This window comes from Salmo salar, chromosome ssa05, assembly GCF_905237065.1.
Source record: "Salmo salar chromosome ssa05, Ssal_v3.1, whole genome shotgun sequence".
NCBI classification, from domain to species: Eukaryota; Metazoa; Chordata; class Actinopteri; order Salmoniformes; family Salmonidae; genus Salmo; species Salmo salar.
Genome location: NC_059446.1, coordinates 68,250,400 through 68,269,148, shown reverse-complemented (window position 1 = coordinate 68,269,148; position 18,749 = coordinate 68,250,400). Strand labels below are relative to the sequence as shown.

At 43.9% G+C, this 18,749-nt stretch overlaps 1 protein-coding gene and 1 long non-coding RNA gene across 5 annotated transcripts in view; one reads left to right on the top strand and one right to left on the bottom strand.

The window, feature by feature from the left end:
* nphs1 (NPHS1 adhesion molecule, nephrin) overlaps window positions 1–8,550 on the top strand; it is a 62,816-nt gene extending 54,266 nt beyond the window's left edge. Inside the window, exons 22-30 of one of the 4 annotated variants that reach the window (XM_045718654.1) lie at window positions 404–515; window positions 709–890; window positions 1,164–1,205; window positions 3,682–3,807; window positions 4,408–4,453; window positions 5,087–5,219; window positions 7,502–7,577; window positions 7,683–7,855; window positions 8,091–8,550. In XM_045718654.1, the coding sequence (XP_045574610.1) occupies window positions 404–515; window positions 709–890; window positions 1,164–1,205; window positions 3,682–3,807; window positions 4,408–4,453; window positions 5,087–5,219; window positions 7,502–7,577; window positions 7,683–7,855; window positions 8,091–8,213 (1,013 nt within the window). In that variant the 3' untranslated portion in view covers window positions 8,214–8,550. Of the gene's footprint in view, window positions 1–403; window positions 516–708; window positions 891–1,163; window positions 1,206–3,681; window positions 3,808–3,961; window positions 4,454–5,086; window positions 5,220–7,498; window positions 7,578–7,682; window positions 7,856–8,090 lie in introns of those variants that run through there. The other 3 variants (XM_045718653.1, XM_045718656.1, XM_045718655.1) reach the window with 3 other exon arrangements.
* Window positions 4,403–17,309, bottom strand: LOC123743146 (uncharacterized). Its single transcript, XR_006769945.1, has 2 exons — window positions 16,588–17,309; window positions 4,403–5,214 (listed from the first exon to the last, which is right to left on the bottom strand). It is a non-coding gene; the product is annotated as an uncharacterized lncRNA (long non-coding RNA).
* Between the last annotated feature and the right edge of the window lie 1,440 nt (window positions 17,310–18,749).

Genomic DNA, 18,749 nt, shown 5'->3' with positions numbered 1-18,749 from the left:
GCTGTATTCTCTCTATCCATGCCCGCCTCGCTGCCGCAGTTTGGATTAAAAAAAGACAGATCCAAATAAGACTGACCCCTCTAACCTCGTATCTTATGAGCGGAACTGATAATGGACATGATTTACTCTGCAAACAGCATGCCTGCAAGCACAGCTTTTCTCTCTCATTCTAGTGCTGAACTCTCTCATTCTCTTCTGCTCTCTTCCTCTGTCATTCTCTCTTGTTTATCCTTTCTATTCTCCTATTTCACCTACCCTTCATTCTACCCCCCCCTTCTTTCTCTCTCTCTTTCCCTCTCTCTACATTTTTCCCACCCTGTTTTTTCCCCAAATCTCTCTCCTTTTCTCTTCACCCCCCCCCCCCATCTCTTTCTCTTACCTTCCATCTCTCTCTAACACACAGATCAACCAGATCCTCCCTCAGAGTTCCGCCTGGTCAGCTTCACACATACCTCTGCAACTCTAGAATGGATCCCAGGCTTCGATGGGGGCTTGGAGCAGAGATTCCGTGTCAGGTGAGAGAGCATTGACTACAGTTTGGCCGGACATGATGTGTCAAATATTGTGATCTCTTCTTTGCATTCATAAGCAACCAACACATCCTTGATAGGGATATTAGGAACAGGTCTGGATCAAGGGTCAATTCCATTTCACTCCTTTCAGGTTAGAGCCCATCCATGTACTGACTAAGATACTGTTAATTAACAGATACCGTTGGGCTGACTCTGTGAGTTTCCTCTACGTGGATGTGTTCCCTCCAAGAGCAAACATCTTCATTGTGACAGGCCTGTCCCCCGCCACTACATACAACTTTTCTGTCAACGCACTCAACTCCATGGGAGAGAGCGGCTACGCCGACAACAACTCAGTACTCACCATCACCACCAAGGGTCAGTCTAGAGCAAGTTCACAACATGACTTCTGGGTCCTTGCTAGGAGAGGCACAATGGTCGGACATTAGATGGTTTGGACACCTGCCCAGCTGGTATTGAGATCAGGTTATGTCTCTAATGACATCCTATGCCCCATTTTGTAGAACATTAATAATCTTGGCACTATATTGGGAATAGGATGTCATTTGACATTTGACCCAGGTTTATTTTGCAGCGTAAGAACAGCATTGATGTTTTTTTCCCCCTGTCTTCCATGGTTCTTCTAACCAGAGTGGGAAGGAGCAGTCCAGGAAGAGGATCCCTTAGGGGAGGGTAAGTTTATTTCATATTTTTTGGGACTGTGGAAAATGGCTATTTTCTAAGCAGCTATCTTCATTTGGCTAAATCATGTTAATGTACAGTATGCACCTCCAAGGCCCTTAAATGTGTGCTCTTTGAGTAATGGTACTGTAGTAATGGCAGCCGTGGTCATAAATGCTACCTTCTTTCCTTGTGTTAGTCTTCTATCAATAAAGGAAGTGAGAGACCGCCTTACATTCTGATTATTATTATCCCTTAATAAGTTTGACTCAATATGCAATAAACGTATCTACCACAAAAGAGTCAAAACTCAGAGTGAAGTTCAGTTGTTTAATCCCAAAGAGCAACAGCTGTAATGGGTGCCTGTCGAATGGTGCAGCCATATACAGTGGGGGAAAAAAGTATTTGATCCCCTGCTGATTTTGTACGTTTGCCCACTGATAAAGAAAGGATCAACCTATAATTTTAATGGTAGGTTTATTTGAACAGTGAGAGACAGAATAACAACAAAAATATCCAGAAAAATGCATTTAAAAAATGTTATAAATTGATTTGCATTTTAATGAGGGAAATAAGTATTTGACCCCCTCTCAATCAAAAAGATTTCTGGCTCCCAGGTGTCTTTTATACAGGTAACGAGCTGAGATTAGGAGCACACTCTTAAAGGGAGTGCTCCTAACCGCAGCTTGTTACCTGTAAAAAAGACACCTGTCTACAGAAGCAATCAATCAATCAGATTCCAAACTCTCCACCATGGCCAAGACCAAAGAGCTCTCCAAGGACGTCAGGGACAAGATTGTAGACCTACACAAGGCTGGAATGGGCTACAACACCATCGCCAAGCAGCTTGGTGAGAAGGTGACAACAGTTGGTGTGATTATTCGCAAATGGAAGAAACACAAAAGAACTGTCAATATCCCTCGGCCTGAGGCTCCATGCAAGATCTCCCCTCGTGGGGTTGCAATGATCATGAGAACGGTGAGGAATCAGCCCAGAACTACACGGGAGGATCTTGTCAATGATCTCAAGGCAGCTGGGACCATAGTCACCAAGAAAACAATTGGTAACACACTACGCCGTGAAGGACTGAAATCCTGCAGCACCCGCAAGGTCCCCCTGCTCAAGAATACATATACATGCCCGTCTGAAGTTTGCCAATGAACATCTGAATGATTCAGAGGACAACTGGTGAAAGTGTTGTGGTCAGATGAGACCAAAATGGAGCTCTTTGGCATCAACTCAACTCGCCGTGTTTGGAGGAGGAGGAATGCTGCCTATGAACCCAAGAACACCATCTCCACCGTCAAACATGGAGGTGGAAACATTATGCTTTGGGGGTGTTTTTCTGCTAAGGGGACAGGACAACTTCACTGCATCAAAGGGACGATGGACGGGGCCATGTACCGTCAAATCTTGGGTGAGAACATCCTTCCCTCAGCCAGGGCATTGAAAATGGGTTGTGGATGGGTATTCCAGCATGACAATGACCCAAAAGACACGGCCAAGGCAACAAAAGAGTGGCTCAAGAAGAAGAGCTTTAAGGTCCTGGAGTGGCCTAGCCAGTCTCCAGACCTCAATCCCATAGAAAATCTGTGGAGGGAGCTGAAGGTTCAAGTTGCCAAACGTCAGCCTCGAAACCTTAATGACTTGGAGAAGATCTGCAAAGAGGAGTGGGACAAAATCCCTCCCGAGATGTGTGCAAACCTGGTGGCCAACTACAAGAAACGTCTGACCTCTGTGATTGCCAACAAGGGTTTTGCCACCAAGTACTAAGTCATGTTTTGCAGAGGGGTCAAATACTTATTTCCCTCATTAAAATACAAATCATTTTATAACATTTTTGACATGCGTTTTTCTGGATTTTTTTGTTGTTATTCTGTCTCTCACTGTTCAAATAAACCTACCATTAAAATTATAGACTGATCATTTCTTTGTAAGTGGGCAAACGTTCAAAATTAGCAGGGGATCAAATACTTTTTTCCCCCACTGTACGTGCCTTTCGAGTGGCGCAGCACTCTTATATCCAAGCAAAGCTCCCCACCCATACAATTATATATCAGTAGTTTTCCACTCACATCACACAGCACTTTCCACTGAGCTTACGGACATGGTCTGCTGCTAACCATGACCCAGGAGTTTCAGTCATCCCAACCAATGTTGGCACCACTTCCTCTTATCTTGTTGCTGTTTAGGCCATTGAAAATATCTGTGGTTTCCAGTCACCGGAACCCTAACAGACAGTTATCTAAAACTACATACTCACTAATATCAACTAACCCTTTTTCTCTACTTTTACTATCACCTTACAATACAAAAACACCCCCAAAGACTTAAGGCCTCATTCTACTTCCCCTTTAATCACACAAAAGCTATTAATCATACAAACCACAATTATTTACAACCGAACACCCTGTTCCTGGATCTTGCTTCCTATGATGTCACCATGGTGGATCAACTCATTCCTGTTCTTGGTTCTCTTGTAAACCAGAGACGAGAGGGTTGTCGCTGTATCAGACTGTGATCATGGCGGTGGTTGGTGGGGCTCCGCTGCTGGCTCTCAACTGGCTGGGCTGCTTCCTGTGTCTGAGGTGGAAGAAGAGGCGGGGCCAGACAGGTAACCATGGCAATACCATGGTCAAGGTTGTGTGACTGTTTTCTTCTGCATCTCAGTCTCAGAAACCTCTGCCCAAGTCACCAAAGAGTTGAGCCTGAATCTTAATGAATCTCTCATTTCTTTCTTTTTTTCTCTCTCCCGCCATTTCTCTCAGTGTCCTCTTATCTCTTCTCTTCCTCCTTTCCCTCCAAACACACCCATCTGTTCCTCCCTCCCTCTGCAACCATCCTCCAAGACTGTCACTTCTTCCCTCTATCTTTCCCTTCATCTAATTTATTTTATATTTTGTCTCTCTCCCCCTCCCTCTCTCTCTCCCTCCATCCCTTACTTCCTTTATCTCTATATCTGTCTCCCTCAGTTTCCGTTCCCTGCAACTGTCAGGTCGCCTATCTCACATACCTCTCATCTCACTCTCTCCTCTCCACCCTTCGTCCTCACACACTTCTCTATTTCTTCATCCATCCTTCTCTGTCAGATCTCTTTTACTTCTTCAATAGTGCCCCTATCCCACTTATTCATCCCCCACCCTCTCTCTCTCTCTCTCTCTCTCGCCATCACTTTCTCTCCCTCTCTCTCACTCTCCCTCCCTCTCTTCTCCAGAGAGTAAAAGCAGTGTTTCAGATGGGAAGAAGAGTAAAGGAGATGGGTGAGTCATCATCTTAGTGTGTCCAGGCTAGTCAGCGTGTCCAGGCTCTGTGTGTCCAGGCTAGTCAGCACCCAATCCAGTCCAGTGGTTACAGACAAATGACTATACGTCCAATCCCCTCAGAGGCCTAAACCCTGCCCTACTGACAGACCACACCCAGCACCCACAACAGCAAAACTACAGGACCCTGTGACGTATGATGTAATGTAGCAACAGAAGAGTAAAGCAGACGCTCCTGTCAGTCTAAATTTGCAATTAGGGGGCAAAGCAACAGCGCAAGTACAGGTGTCACATCCAAATATACTCAAAATGCAATACGCCATATGGCATTGACAGTGCTATGCTCTTGTGCACTGTACTGTTGTGTACGTCTTTGTATGTAGCTATTTTCTCCCTGAGGATTAAGAAAGAGTGACATACGATGAGTGGGTGGGTGATGGGATGGAGGGTGTTGATTGGATGATGTTGATATGTCTTAATTTAAAAATGGGAAGGAAACAAAATAAAAGAGTGAGATGGGAGGATGTCGGTGGGTGGTTGGGGAGTCGGGATGTGATGCTGTGTTTTCTAATTAAAAAAAGATGTAAAAAGAATGGAGGAGGTTAGACGCTTTGTTCTGTCTGTCATATCCAGGTCCACTGTGTCCACTGCCAGCAGCTCCACCAGGTACGAGGTCAGAGAGCTGGTGAATCCTGCGGCCCAGTGCACCCTCCTCATCGACAGCGGATCAGAACCAGACAGCAGCGTCTACGAGAGCTACGCTGGGGTAAGAGGAGAGAGAGGGGGAGGAGGAGGTGGGGAGAGGCGGGGTGGAGGAAAGAGAGGGGGAAAAGGGGGATACTTAGTAAGTTGCACAACTGAGGAGAGGGAGTAAGGAGAGGAAAGAGGGAGTAAGGAGAGGAAAGAGGGAGAAAGGGGGATGACAGAGAGAGAGATAATAGAGAGAGTGAAAAACACAGTAAGGTAGAGTGGTGGATGAAGGGGATAGAAGAGGAAGTTGACAAAATAAAGAGAGCGGGAGGGGCTTAGAGAGGAATAGGAGAAGAATAAAGTGAGAAAACAGGAGGGATGAGAGGTAGGAGGATGCTAGCACACAGAGGTGGAGAGGTGAGCAGAAAAGGAAGGATTAAGGAAGGGGGAGATCGGTCAGAAGAGAGGAAGTGGAGGAGTCAGGCATAACGAGGGAAACAGAGGAGAGATAAACTAATAAACACCTTTGGCTGTTCTCAGAGTAGGAAAGGGAGATCGATAGCCCACAATTAGCATTCAAAATACACTTCGATCCTGGTGAAATTGCACATTGTAAAAGGCCAACAAGGCTGTGAACCCTGCAGAAAAATGTTAAGTAGAATATAACAACACCGTCAGAAAGAGACTATGGTTAGAATAGGCTCTAATGCAAGCAAATTCTCCTCAGAGATGTTAGCTAACCTTCAGTTATAATACAATACATCTAGTCTAGGCAACAAAATATACTGTTTGTCAGGTGTCTCTGTACAGAGTCACCATGTACAGTCGTGGCCAAAAGTTTTGAGAATGACTCAAATATTAATTTTCACAAAGTCTGCTGCCTCAGTTTGTATGATGGCAATTTGTGTATACTCCAGAATGTTATGAAGAGTGATCAGATGAATTGCAATTAATTGCAGAGTCACTCTTTGCCATGCAAATGAACTGAATCCCCAAAAACATTTCCACTGCATTTCAGGCCTGCCACAAAAGGACCAGCTGACATCATGTCAGTGATTCTCTCGTTAACACAGGTGTGAGTGATGACGAGGACATGCTGATTGAGTTCGAATAACAGACTCGAAGCTTCAAAAGGAGGGTGGTGCTTGGAATCATTGTTCTTCCTCTGTCATCCATGGTTAGCTGCAAGGAAACACGGGCCGTCATCATTGCTTTGCACAAAAAAAGGGCTTCACAGGCAAGGATATTGCTGCCAGTAAGATTGCACCCAAATCAACCATTTATCGGATGATCTCGAACTTCAAGGAGAGCGGTTCAAAAGTTGATTCAGCTGCGGGATCGGGGTACCAACAGTAAAGAGCTTGCTCAGGAATGGGAGCAGGCAGGTATGAGTGCATCTGCACGCACAGTGAGGTGAAGACTTTTGGAGGATGGCCTGGTGTCAAGAAGGGAAGCAAAGAAGCCACTTCTCTCCAGGAAAAACATCAGGGACAGACTGATATTCTGCAAATGGTACAGGGATTGGACTGCTGAGGACTGGGGTAAAGTCATTTTCTCTGATGAATCCCCTTTCCGATTGTTTGGGGCATCTGGAAAAAAGCTTGTCCGGAGAAGACAAGGTGAGCGCTACCATCAGTCCTGTGTCATGCCAACAGTAAAGCATCCTGAGACCATTCATGTGTGGGGTTGCTTCTCAGCCAAGGGAGTGGGCTCACTCACAATTTTGCCTAAGAACACAGCCATGAATAAAGAATGGTACCAACACATCCCCCCGAGAGCAACTTCTCCCAACCATCCAGGAACAGTTTGGTGATGAACAATGCCTTTTCCAGCATGATGGAGCACCTTGCCATAAGGCAAAAGTGATAACTAAGTGCCTCGGGGAACAAAACATCGATATTTTGGGTCCATGGCCTGGAAACTCCCCAGACCTTAATCCCATTGAGAACTTGTGGTCAATCCTCAAGAGGCGGGTGGACAAACAAAATCCCACAAATTCTGACAAACTCCAAGCATTGATTATGCAAGAATGGGCTGCCATCAGTCAGGATGTGGCCCAGAAGTTAATTGACAGCATGCCAGGGCAGATTGCAGAGGTCTTGAAAAAGAAGGGTCAACACTGCAAATATTGACTCTGCATCAACTTCATGTAATTGTCGATAAAAGCCTATGACACTTAAGAAATGCTTGTAATTATACTTCAGTATTCCATAGTAACATCTGACAAAAATATCTAAAGACACTGAAGCAGCAAACTTTGGAAATTAATATTTGTGTCATTCTCAATACTTTTGGCCGCGACTGTACAGTACAGCATCTGTCTAGGTTTTTCACCTATGGTCTTTGTCCTCCGAGGAGAGCTCCCACTACTACTACCCCACCAGTGACTACCGCCCGTCTCTCTACCCCCACCCCGAGGGAGCACAAGGGCAAGGTGAGAGACACCAAAATACTAACTATGAATAATACATCACAAGAGAAAAGACAGAGACATTTCTCTGTTTAACTTCAAATTACCTCTTTGGCTCTCTTTTTCAAGATGGCCGCTGCTACCCACTAGAACCCATAGGCCATGAGTATGAGGAGGTGAGAGACTGGGGCATGTATCAGGACGTGCTGAGGTTGTCTCTCCCACTGCCTCCTTCCCAGTTTGACCCCAGGTTACCAGAGCAGAGGCGAGAGTGGAGACCACCACCACCCAGTTACCCTCAGGTCAGCACAACCCCACTGGGATAAAGTACTAGTTATTGATCCCTGAGGGGTGATGACCCTTATAGTTTCACATATTGGACTAGATGTATTTTATCACCTTGAGTTTTTTCCAAATAACATAGAGATTGGATGGGAAGTATCGTGTCAAAATCATTTCAAGTTAGGATTTGGCTTACAGTGCTATATAGTATCGTCATGTCTCTCACCTTCTTGACACAGCTTTCTTCTCCAACAGGGAAGTGGGAGGGACATGACTGCCCCGCAGCAGCCAATCAGAAGAAAGGATCCGGTGGTTGAGCGACGCCCAGAGAGAAACAACTATGATTTACCTTTTGAGCTCAGAGGACAGTTAGTTTAGTAAGCTTAGGCCTTGATTCCAGAATGTGGGAAATACCTCAGACTCAAATACAAACTCTTAATGCTGTGCTGGTATTGAGTACGATATGAATAGGAAGCCTTTCAACTGATCAAAATGTTACTACCAACAGGTACAGTATTTACAGTAGGTGATGTTTTGGGACAGTCAATCAATACAAATTAGGCCTACTGTCGATCCAAAGACGTAAAATGTAAAAGATTAAGCAACAAAACATGTTTTTCTTACAGATCTTTTAGTAACAATTGACTATACTCTACTGTACAAATAAAATGGCAAGGATAATCTAGGCCTAAGCCTAACTGATACACAATTCCAACATGCCTCCAGTGTTTTTATACAGATACATGTCATATCCAAAATCTTTCTCCAACCAGAGCCTTTACTGGAAATGTCACTCCAGCAAGATGAGAGATGAAAAGGAAGTTAGAAAGTCAGAGAAGATTTTTGTATTTTGTATTTGTATTTGCATTTGTATTTATTATGGATCCCCATTAGCTGCTGCCAAAGCAGCAGCTACTCTTACAGTTTTTTACGATTGCTTACACACTAAAATTAAACTTTTCCCACAATTAGCTAAACCTTACACTCAAGGAGCAAAACACAAGGCTAGATTTTCACAACTGTAAGCACATTGTCAGCTTCACACTATTTGCAAAACATTACACACAGTGATTTGCAAAACACTAAACACTTGTATACGTCAGACACAGAAGTATATCATGATGTCACTTCCTTGCAATTCCAAAGCACTGACTGTCAAATTACCACACCTATGAGCCAATCTGTTAAACACAGCCTTCAAGTGCACAAACACATGATTGCTAAATTGTAGACACACCAATCAGGTTTAAGCACTATAAAAATGCAGCAGGTAGGTTCACCTGCCTTCAACCAAAATGGAAGGAGTCAGAAGAAGAGTGAGGATGAGAGGAGGAGTACACAGAGGAGGAGAAGGAGTTAGAGTAAGAGGCAGAGGCCGGGCCCGAGCCAGAGGTCGAGGAAGACCTGAAGCAGGAGGAGAACGTGCACAAAGAAGAAGAGGACCGAACTTATCAAATGACATTCGTGCAACACTAGTGGACCATGTTGTGAACCACGGATTGACGCTGAGGGAGGCTGGACTGAGAGTTCAGCCAAATCTTAGCAGATATACAGTGGCATCTGTCATAAGGACATTGACAGGAAAACAGGTAAAAGAAGATCTGTCTACAGTTACAGTAATCAGCCGCTTATTGTATGCACCATATCAGCACTTGTGATACCCCTTCCTGTGACATTGTACAGTAAGTTACATGTATTATTCTCTACATAGGATTGAGGGTCGGGAACGACAAGGAGGAAGGGGGCCCATATTCATGCAAGAACAAGAGAGAGAGAGATAATAAACATGGTTTTGGCAAATAATGCTATCAGGCTCAGAGAACTACAAGCCAACATTATCGGTGACCATGCCATTTTCAATAATGTCCATCAGGTCTCTCAGTCAACACTGGCACGCATCCTGAAAAGACATCAAGTTCAAATGAAACAACTTTATCGAGTGCCTTTTGAGCGGAATTCAGAGGGTCAAACGGCTGCGGCATGAGTATGTGGAGGTTTGTATTGTTCACTTTAGCACTGTGATGTTACATACTGCACACATTACTTTTTTACATTGACTGTATACTAGACCTATCCTGAACTACACAATCTTGTCTTTCACTGTATTTCAGGGAGGTTTGCAGATGGATGCAGAGGAAATCCTGCATGAATTCATATATATTGATGAGGCAGGGTTCAACTTCACAAAAGCAAGAAGGAGAGGCAGAAATATCATTGGCCACAGGGCTATAATCAATATCCCAGGGCAACGTGGGGGTAACAACACCCTTTGCGCTGCCATTTCACAGCATGGGGTTCCCCTCCGTCATGCCAAAATGGGCCCTTACAACACACCTCACATTCTCGCATTTTTGGACCGATTGCACCACATCGTCACAGCAGGTAATGAAATGCACCAGATGCAATACTGTCATCTGGGACAATGTGACATTCCACCGCTCTGCTTTGGTCCAGAACTGGTTTCAACACCATCCACAGTTGACAGTACTATACCTTCCACCATACTCTCCGTTTCTAAACCCTATTGAAGAGTTTTTCTCTGCATGGCGGTGGAAGGTTTACGATCTCCAGCCCCAGGTACCCCTCATTCAGGCCATGGAGGACGCCTGTGACCAAGTCGACGCCGCAGCTGTGCAAGGATGGATTCGACATTCAAGACGGTTCTTCCCGCGTTGTCTTGCTAATGAGGATATTGCTTGTGATGTTGATGAAATTCTCTGGCCAGATCCAGCTAGGCGAAGAGATAATGTATAGTATGTTTACTGTAGTATTTTCTGTACAATATTGTCCGTTTTTTTCAGATTATTTTTTGTTTGTTGTTATTTACTGTAATTGTAACCTGTACTGGATACAGTATTTTACGTTTGTCTGTTTGCTGAGCTAACAGTGTTATGCACACTACTGTAGTAGCATGAAAACTGGGACATGTTTTGTTGTGATTCTCCATGTTGACTGATTTGGGTATATGGAGAGAAATAAATGATATTTTCCTCAGTCTGCAGCATTGGTCTTGTGTAGTGTTTGTATAGTTGCACTTTCTCTGTACTTCATTTACAGTACTCTAATCACTGACAATTAGACTTGCTAAAAGTGTTTTAGGTTAGCAACAGCAGTGTAACTGGTTCAAAAAGATTGAAGTCATATGAAATGTGTGTGTTTCGTATGGTAACAAAATATTGTTTTTATGAAGTCGTGTATAGTTTTGACAAAAGTGTTCCATTTTGCAAATGATCTGAAGTGTTGTGCTACTTTGGCGTAGGGTTGTGCTAATTGTGTGTAGTGTTTTGACAAACCGGGCCCTGTTTTCAAAATTGTGCTTAAACAATTGAAAAAAACTGTAAAGGGGTCCAGCAAAATTAAGGCAGTTTATACAATTTAAAAAATGTACAATACATTCACAGATTTCACAACACAGTGTGCCCTCAGGCCCCAACGCCACCAATACCGCATATCTACAGTACTAAATCCATGTGTATGTATAGTGTGTGTGTGCATGTGTCTGTGCCGATGTTTGTGTTGCTTCACAGTCTCCGCTGTTCCATAAGGTGTTTTTTTATTATCTAATTTTACTGCCTGCGTCAGTTACTTGATGTGGAATAGAGTTCCATGTAGTCATGGCTCTATGCAGTACTATGTGCCTCCCATAGTCTTTTCTGGACTTGGGGACTGTGAAGTGACCTCTGAGCTCATGGGTGTCCAAGCTGTGTGCCAGTAGTTTAGACAGACAGCTCGGTGCATTCAACTTGTCAATACCTCTCATAAATAAAAGTAATGACGAAGTCAATCTCTCCTCCACTTTCAGCCAGGGGAGATTGACATGCATATTAATATTAGCTCTCTGTGTACATCCAAGGGCCTGCCGTGCTGCCCTGTTCTGAGCCAATTGCAATTTTCCTAAGTCCTTTTTTTGTGCCACCTGACCACACGACTGAACAATAGTCAAGGTGCGACAAAACTAGGGCCTGTAGGACCTGCCTTATTGATAGTGTTAAATGTACCGACATTTGTTGTTTCTCTAAAATCTGCGATGGTGACAAAAGGCGCTGCATGATTTACAACTGTCCCGTTGACGGGACGCCGATCCCTCAAATCACCCAGAAAATATACTTCTCCGTTGATATCACATACATTATCAAGCATTTCACACATATTATCCAGATACTGACTTTTAGCACTTGGTGGTCTATAGCAGCTTCCCACAAGAATGGGCTTTAGGTGAGGCAGATGAACCTGTAGCCATATTACTTCAACAGAATTTAACATTAGATCGCCTCTAAGCTTTACAGGAATGTGGTTCTGAATATAAACTGCAACACCGCCTCCGTTGGCATTTGTCTTTTCGGTAGATGTTATAACCATGTACTGCTACCACTGTATCATCAAAGGTATTATCTAAGTGAGTTTCAGAGATAGTCAGAATATGAATGTCATCTGTTACAAGCAAGTTATTGACTTCATGGACCTTGTTTCTTAGGCTACGTATGTTAATATGGGCTGTTTTTAGCACTTTTCTGGGTTGCTTGATTGTTTTTAATGCTTTACTGGGAAGCTTATCAGAGGTAGACTTACTCATGTTATTTACATAAAGTGGTCTTCCTACAATTGCACACCGCCTCAGTGCTAACAGTGTAACTGGTTTATAGCCTCATGATTACTGCTTACAATAGCTGTAGGATAAACAGATGTATTCGGTGCAATTAGGGGTACATAAATTCAATTATTTACATCATGTTTGCCAATGCCCCTAAGATCATGTATATTTGATGCAGCATTATGATGACTCATTGTAACAATGGTAGGGATTAACTGAGCTGGTCTTGGATCATTTAGCAGTCATTGTTTTAACGCAGCCTCGAAGTGCGTGGACAGAGATGACCGTAAACTTCAATCAAGTTCTCAATCATGTGGGGCCACAGGTTTCCCTCCATCCTCCCCAGACCAGCTTCCTACCCCAATGCCCTACATCCCTCTCCTCCTCTCTCCCACCCTCCTCCCTCCCACTCCGCTCTTCTCTCTCCCACCCTCCTCCATCCCACTCCACTCTACTCTTCCTTCCCACCCTCCTCCATTCCACTTCCCTTTAGCCCAGTCAGTACTACATCCTACAGACCCTGCACTCAGAAAGGCAGAAAGACAGACAGGTAGACAGGGACACAGACAGTCAAGGGAGACAGTCAGACATCCGCTGGCACTTTTGGGCCATATGTGAAGCAGGACTCGCAGCGTCGCCCAAACTGAAACCATCTTCCATGCGCCTGCTTGCCGCGGGCACCTTGTCCTTTTGAACAATCTGCCTGTCTGTGACACACGTCCCTCACAGCGGCAGACGAAGCCTGGGACTATTACAACACATGGTCACTGCCCAAACCTCCTCCACCTACCTCCCCCTCAACCTCCCCCATTCCCACCCTCTCACTCCAACCTCCTCCCCCCTCCTCTGAAAGAAAGAGACCCTGAGCACTCCCGGTTCGCCCCTCCAGCCCTGGGGTGAGCCTCTGAAGGTCGGGGATGAAGGCAGTAATTGAGCATGGTAATGTGTTGTAAAGGTAAAACCACCACACTGTATCAACAGTCTGCCTCCCTCCCGCTAATCCTGTTGTCTTTCACATTTCAGTTTCAACTCATCATTCTAGACAGAGACCATGCAGGCCATTAGTCCTACTCTGCGACGAGAGAAAGAGGAAGGGAGGCTGAGAGAGAGGGTAAGCGAGTGGAGAGAGAGAGTATGACAGATAGATGTAATTTAAGATCTAGGTAGAAAGTCTACCCTCAGATAGCCCTCTAACTTGGTTTTATTGTGCAGCTGGGTAGTTAGTTCAAGGTAGTTTAAGTTCATTGCAGGATATTTCTCCCTGGTCTGTACAGATTGAACTGATATGAACATTTTGACAATGTACCTGGTTATAAATGTACCTGACTTGGTGGTGTTATTCAGGTGAGGGTTCAGATTAGGAATTGTCCTACAAACATTGTCCTGAGAGCATAGCATCTACACAAACACACACAGAGATGTTCCTCCTCCCACTTCCCATAATATCTGGTGTGTGTGTGTGTGTGTGTGTGTGTGTGTGTGTGTGTGTGTGCGTGTCCCAGGAGGACAAAGAACAACACTACTTCCTCATAGCCCTCTGCATAAAAATCACATTGAACACACACTCACACACTTACACACCCAAACACATACAATATTATACACACAGACACAACCAACCAACACCCTACTTCCTCATTCTCCCTTAAGCTTGATTTTTCATATCAGTCACGAGTGCACACACAGACAAATACACACAGACAGAGTCGAAAACATCATCTTGATTTACTCATTCCAAGGGGAAAAATAGAATAAGCCACTGGTTCTATTTTAATGAGGATCATTCCGCCTGCTTTAAGACCTATTCTATTTCTGGAGGAGGTCTCCCAGGAGATCCCAGATATTATTTATTATTACTACTCTGTATTGGGAAAATTCTCACCAAATTGGCCTGAAAACGTAACTGTTGTGAACACAGTTGTGGAAATATTTACAGTTAGGGTCTATTTGAGATCAAGCACTTGACTGATAATGATGAAGTCTGTGTTCTTCTATTGTCTATTCTATATGCGTTTCCCCCACATTGCCAGGAATCTGCGGTTGTCTCTACCCAGCTACCCAGATATGAAAGAGATGAATCCCAATGATTCACCAGACTGCTGGTGCTGTCTCTCAATTAGGGGTGACAGATAGCCTAGTGGTTAGAGCGTGGGGCCAGTAACCAGAAGGTTGCTGGATTGAATCCCCGAGCTGACAAAGTAAAAATCTGTTGTTCTACCTCTGTACAAGCAGATAACCCACTGTTCCTAGGCTGTCATTGTAAATAATAATTTGTTCTTGACTGACTTGCCTAGTTTAAATAAAAGGTGTGTTATTTTCCATCATGGACTGTCAAGACACATTTGTCTCATTACTGAACAATTGTTTAAGTTCCAGTCAAAGTGACAAGCAGGTATTCAAATGAAAGTCTATTCTCTCCTGCTGCCGATGCATCATGGAGGAGTGGAGAGGAACTATAATCTGCTAAATTGAAGGTTTGACAGCCTAATACAGGTACGTCAACGTCCATTTCTCTTCTCTCATGTCATGGGTAGTTTGATGTATTATGTGCAGAAGAAGGTCCCAACGGTACGAGTAGGAACAGGAAACAAATGGAGAAATGAATTAGCTTAAAAGTACAATATGTTTTTTCCTCTTTATACACCTCTTTTCTATACCCTTTTTCTACACAATAGAACAAAATACACTGCAATAAAAGTGAATAGACCTTTGTCAATCCCAGGTGGCTAATAAGGTTGCTGAACCAATGCCGTAGCACAAACCATACAATCAGTAAAACCTTACCCTATATGCTGCATCACATTTTCACTTCCTGAACTAAGTACAGTAGAGATAAAATTGAAATTACCCTAGTCCTGCTCTACAGAAACCTGAGAGTACATACTGTCACGTCCTGACCAGTAAAAGAGGTTGTTTGTTATTGTAGTTTGGTCAGGGCGTGGCAGGGGGTGTTTGTTTGGAGTGTTTCGGGGTCTTGTTAGTCTATTTCAATGTTAGTTCTAGTATGTCTATTTCTATGTGGTGTTTATTGGGTTGACCTTCAATTGGAAGCAGCTGCTCCTCGTTGCTTCTAATTGAAGGTCCTATTTAAGAGGGGTGTTTTTTCTATGGGATTTGTGGGTAGTTGTTTCCTGTTTTGTGTTCGTGCACCTGATGGGACTGTTTAGGGTCGTTTGTTGTTTTTGTATACGTGTTTCTTTTTGTTTTCCTTCTTTAATAAAATAAGAAGATGAGTTTACACGTTCCCACTGCGTTTTGGTCCAATCCCTACTACACCCGTGACACATACAGACATCTTTAGCGCAGTTTCCTGGAGCGGGTTATGTGAGCAAAGAGAATGTAAAGTGAGTTTTAGATTTGGATGTAACTCAAAAAAAAAGAAGAGTTGTCTTATGAAAGGCAGCTTTGAAATAAAAACAGAATTAATGGTTAATATTTGATGAAGGCTGATTTGAATACATGCTAAAACTAAAAGAGTATGGTGAACCTCTTTAACTATTGATGTTAGCTAATGGCTTTGATGGCATGGCATACACGTTCCTCCCTGTCTGGACCACGTGGTTAATAAAGAACACCAGAATACAATAAAACCAGTTACATTTGCATGTTGGGTAGGCTATAACACCACAGCGCTTTTAAAGCTGTGTAACACGCATTGAGGTATGTCTATTGCCATTTAATAGCCATAGAGGTAATAGAAAAACAATGTTTAACAGACAGAAAGTATTATTTTAGTGTCCAATGTTCACCATTGTACAATATGTTGACAGCATTGCATTACTGTAAGCTTGCTGAAGACATCTGTAGAATACAGTAGAGCAGCGGTCCCCAACCTTTTTTGGGCCACGGACCGGTTTAATGTCAGACAATATTTTCACGGACCGGCCTTTAAGGTGTTGCGGATAAATACACAAAATAAAATGATACGACCGGCATAAAAACGGTGGTATTCTTAAAATATAATAATAAACGTGAATCCACTGTGTACTCGTATGCAACTTTATTAGCAGCGTCCTCGTAACATCGCACCAACAACATAACATGAGTAACATCCTCTCTGCCCCCTAACACTCTCTGGTCGCTATGGTAACGTTTAAACATGCCTTAAAAATAAGATACAACACAAAAACAAATTTAAAGTGCATGAAAAATACAACTCACCATAACGCTAAATCAGTGGGAGCCCTGAGCTTGTTTCTCTGCAACGAGACGGTCCCATCTAGGGGTAATGGGAGACAATGACACCCGAAGTGTGTTGCTTATGTCTTATGTCCGGTCTACTCCGTAATTTTGTTTTGGTTGCTGTCACTGCAGAAAATCCCGCTTCACACAAATAGGATGTCGGAAATGGCAACAGGGTTTTCAATGCTGTTGTGGCGATTTCAGGGTATTCTGCCGTGACTTTAATCCAGAACACCGGCAGAGTTGTTGTCTCGAACATACTTTTAAGGCCGCCGTCATTTGCGATCTCCAGCAGTTGATCTTCTTCTTGCATAGACATGCTGGATTCACCTGTTTTTTTGACAAATGGGTCGCGGATCCATTCCTTGGCAGTTTGTGGGTCTTTTGTGGTTGGGAAGTAGTGCTCAAACTCTTTTAAAAGCAAAGACAGGTGTACGTGCACCAGCTGGGACAATGAAGGCTCGGGCTCAGTCTCTTCCAAAATCCCTGCGAATGTTTGAAACATGTCAAATATACCTCTGTTCACGCGCTGTCCCCACAAATCCAGTTTGGCTTTAAATGCAGCTACTTTATCTGCCAACTTGAAGACAGTTGTCATTTTCCCCAGAAGTGACCGATTGAGTTCATTGAGCAGGTTGAATATGTCGCACAAGTAAGCGAGTTTTACGACCCATTCCTCGTCACTGAAATGTGCTGCCAGCGGTGACATTTTTTCTGAGAGAAATCTCTGCAGCGGCTCTCGTAATTCAAACACTCTGGCCAGCGATCTCCCTCGGGACAACCATCTTATTTCTGTGTATAAGAGAAGGTGTCTGTGCTCCGCGTTCATTTTTCTAAATAAAACATTGTTCAGACTCAGATAGTAAATAAAACGGAAATAATGTAAGTTATTTATTCTTTCTCTGCAGCCCGGTACCAAATGACCCACAGACTGGTACTGGTCCGCGGCCCGGGGGTTGGGGACCGCTGCAGTAGAGAATGTGCCTGTGATTCTCAGCCATGGTCAGTGGACTTCAGGAAACAGCAGAGGGAGCACCCCCCTATCCACATTGATGGGACAGCAGTAGAGAAGGTGGAAAGTTTTAAGTTCCTCGGCGTACACATCCCGGACAAACTGAAAAGGTCCACTCACACAAACAGTGTGGTGAAGAAGGCGCAACAGCGCCTCTTCAAACTCAGGAGGCTGAAGAAATTTGGCTTGTCACCTAAACCCTCACAAACTTTTACAGATGCACAATTGAGAGCATCCTGTCGGGCTGCATCACCACTGGTACGGCAACTGCACCACCCACAACCGCAAGGCTCTCCAGAGGGTGGTGCGGTCTGCACAATGCATCACCGGGGGCAAAATACCTGCCGTCTATGACACCTACAGCACCAGATGTCACAGGAATGCCAAAAAGATCATCAAGGACAACAACCACCTGAGTCATTGCCTGTTCACCCCTGCACCATCCGAAGGCAGGTACAGGTGCATCAAAGCTGAAAAACAGCTTATATCTCAAGGCCATCAGACTGTAAACAGCCATCACTAACAGAGAGAGGTGTGACCAATCAAATTTGATTTGGATTGTGTTCACCTGTTTGAAGACTACCTGCTGAAATCTAGTGGTCTGGTGCAGTGTGGCCAGTGGCATGTCTTGTGAGGAGGAGGAGAAGGAGGATGTACAGCATGTTGAGAAGTAAAGAACGTGACTGGATGGGGACAGTCCAAAAGCCACCCCAACTCCTGCAACGAAGACTGTGTCCTCTGTTTGAGGGCCTGATTTGGCCCCATTGTCCATTGTGACCGGCCTGGACTGGAATCACTGTTGTGTAATATTGTAGTGGCTGGAGAGGCTGTGCTGACAACTCTCCAAGAGCATCACCCCACTGGGCTATAACTGATGGAATCAATGCTGTAATTTCAACCCACAAAAATAAATGTGATGTTGAATCAACATGGAAATCTAATTGCATTTGAAAAAAATTATCATAAATGTAAGAGTATTTATTCTTTTTTTCAACTAACTTTTAACCTAAGTCAACGACACTGTAATTTGTATTTGTTGATTTCACTTTGAATACTCGTTAGTTGACAAGTCAAACAAATGTAAATCAAAACTAGACGTTGAGCTGACATCTGTGCCCAGTGGGGCTAT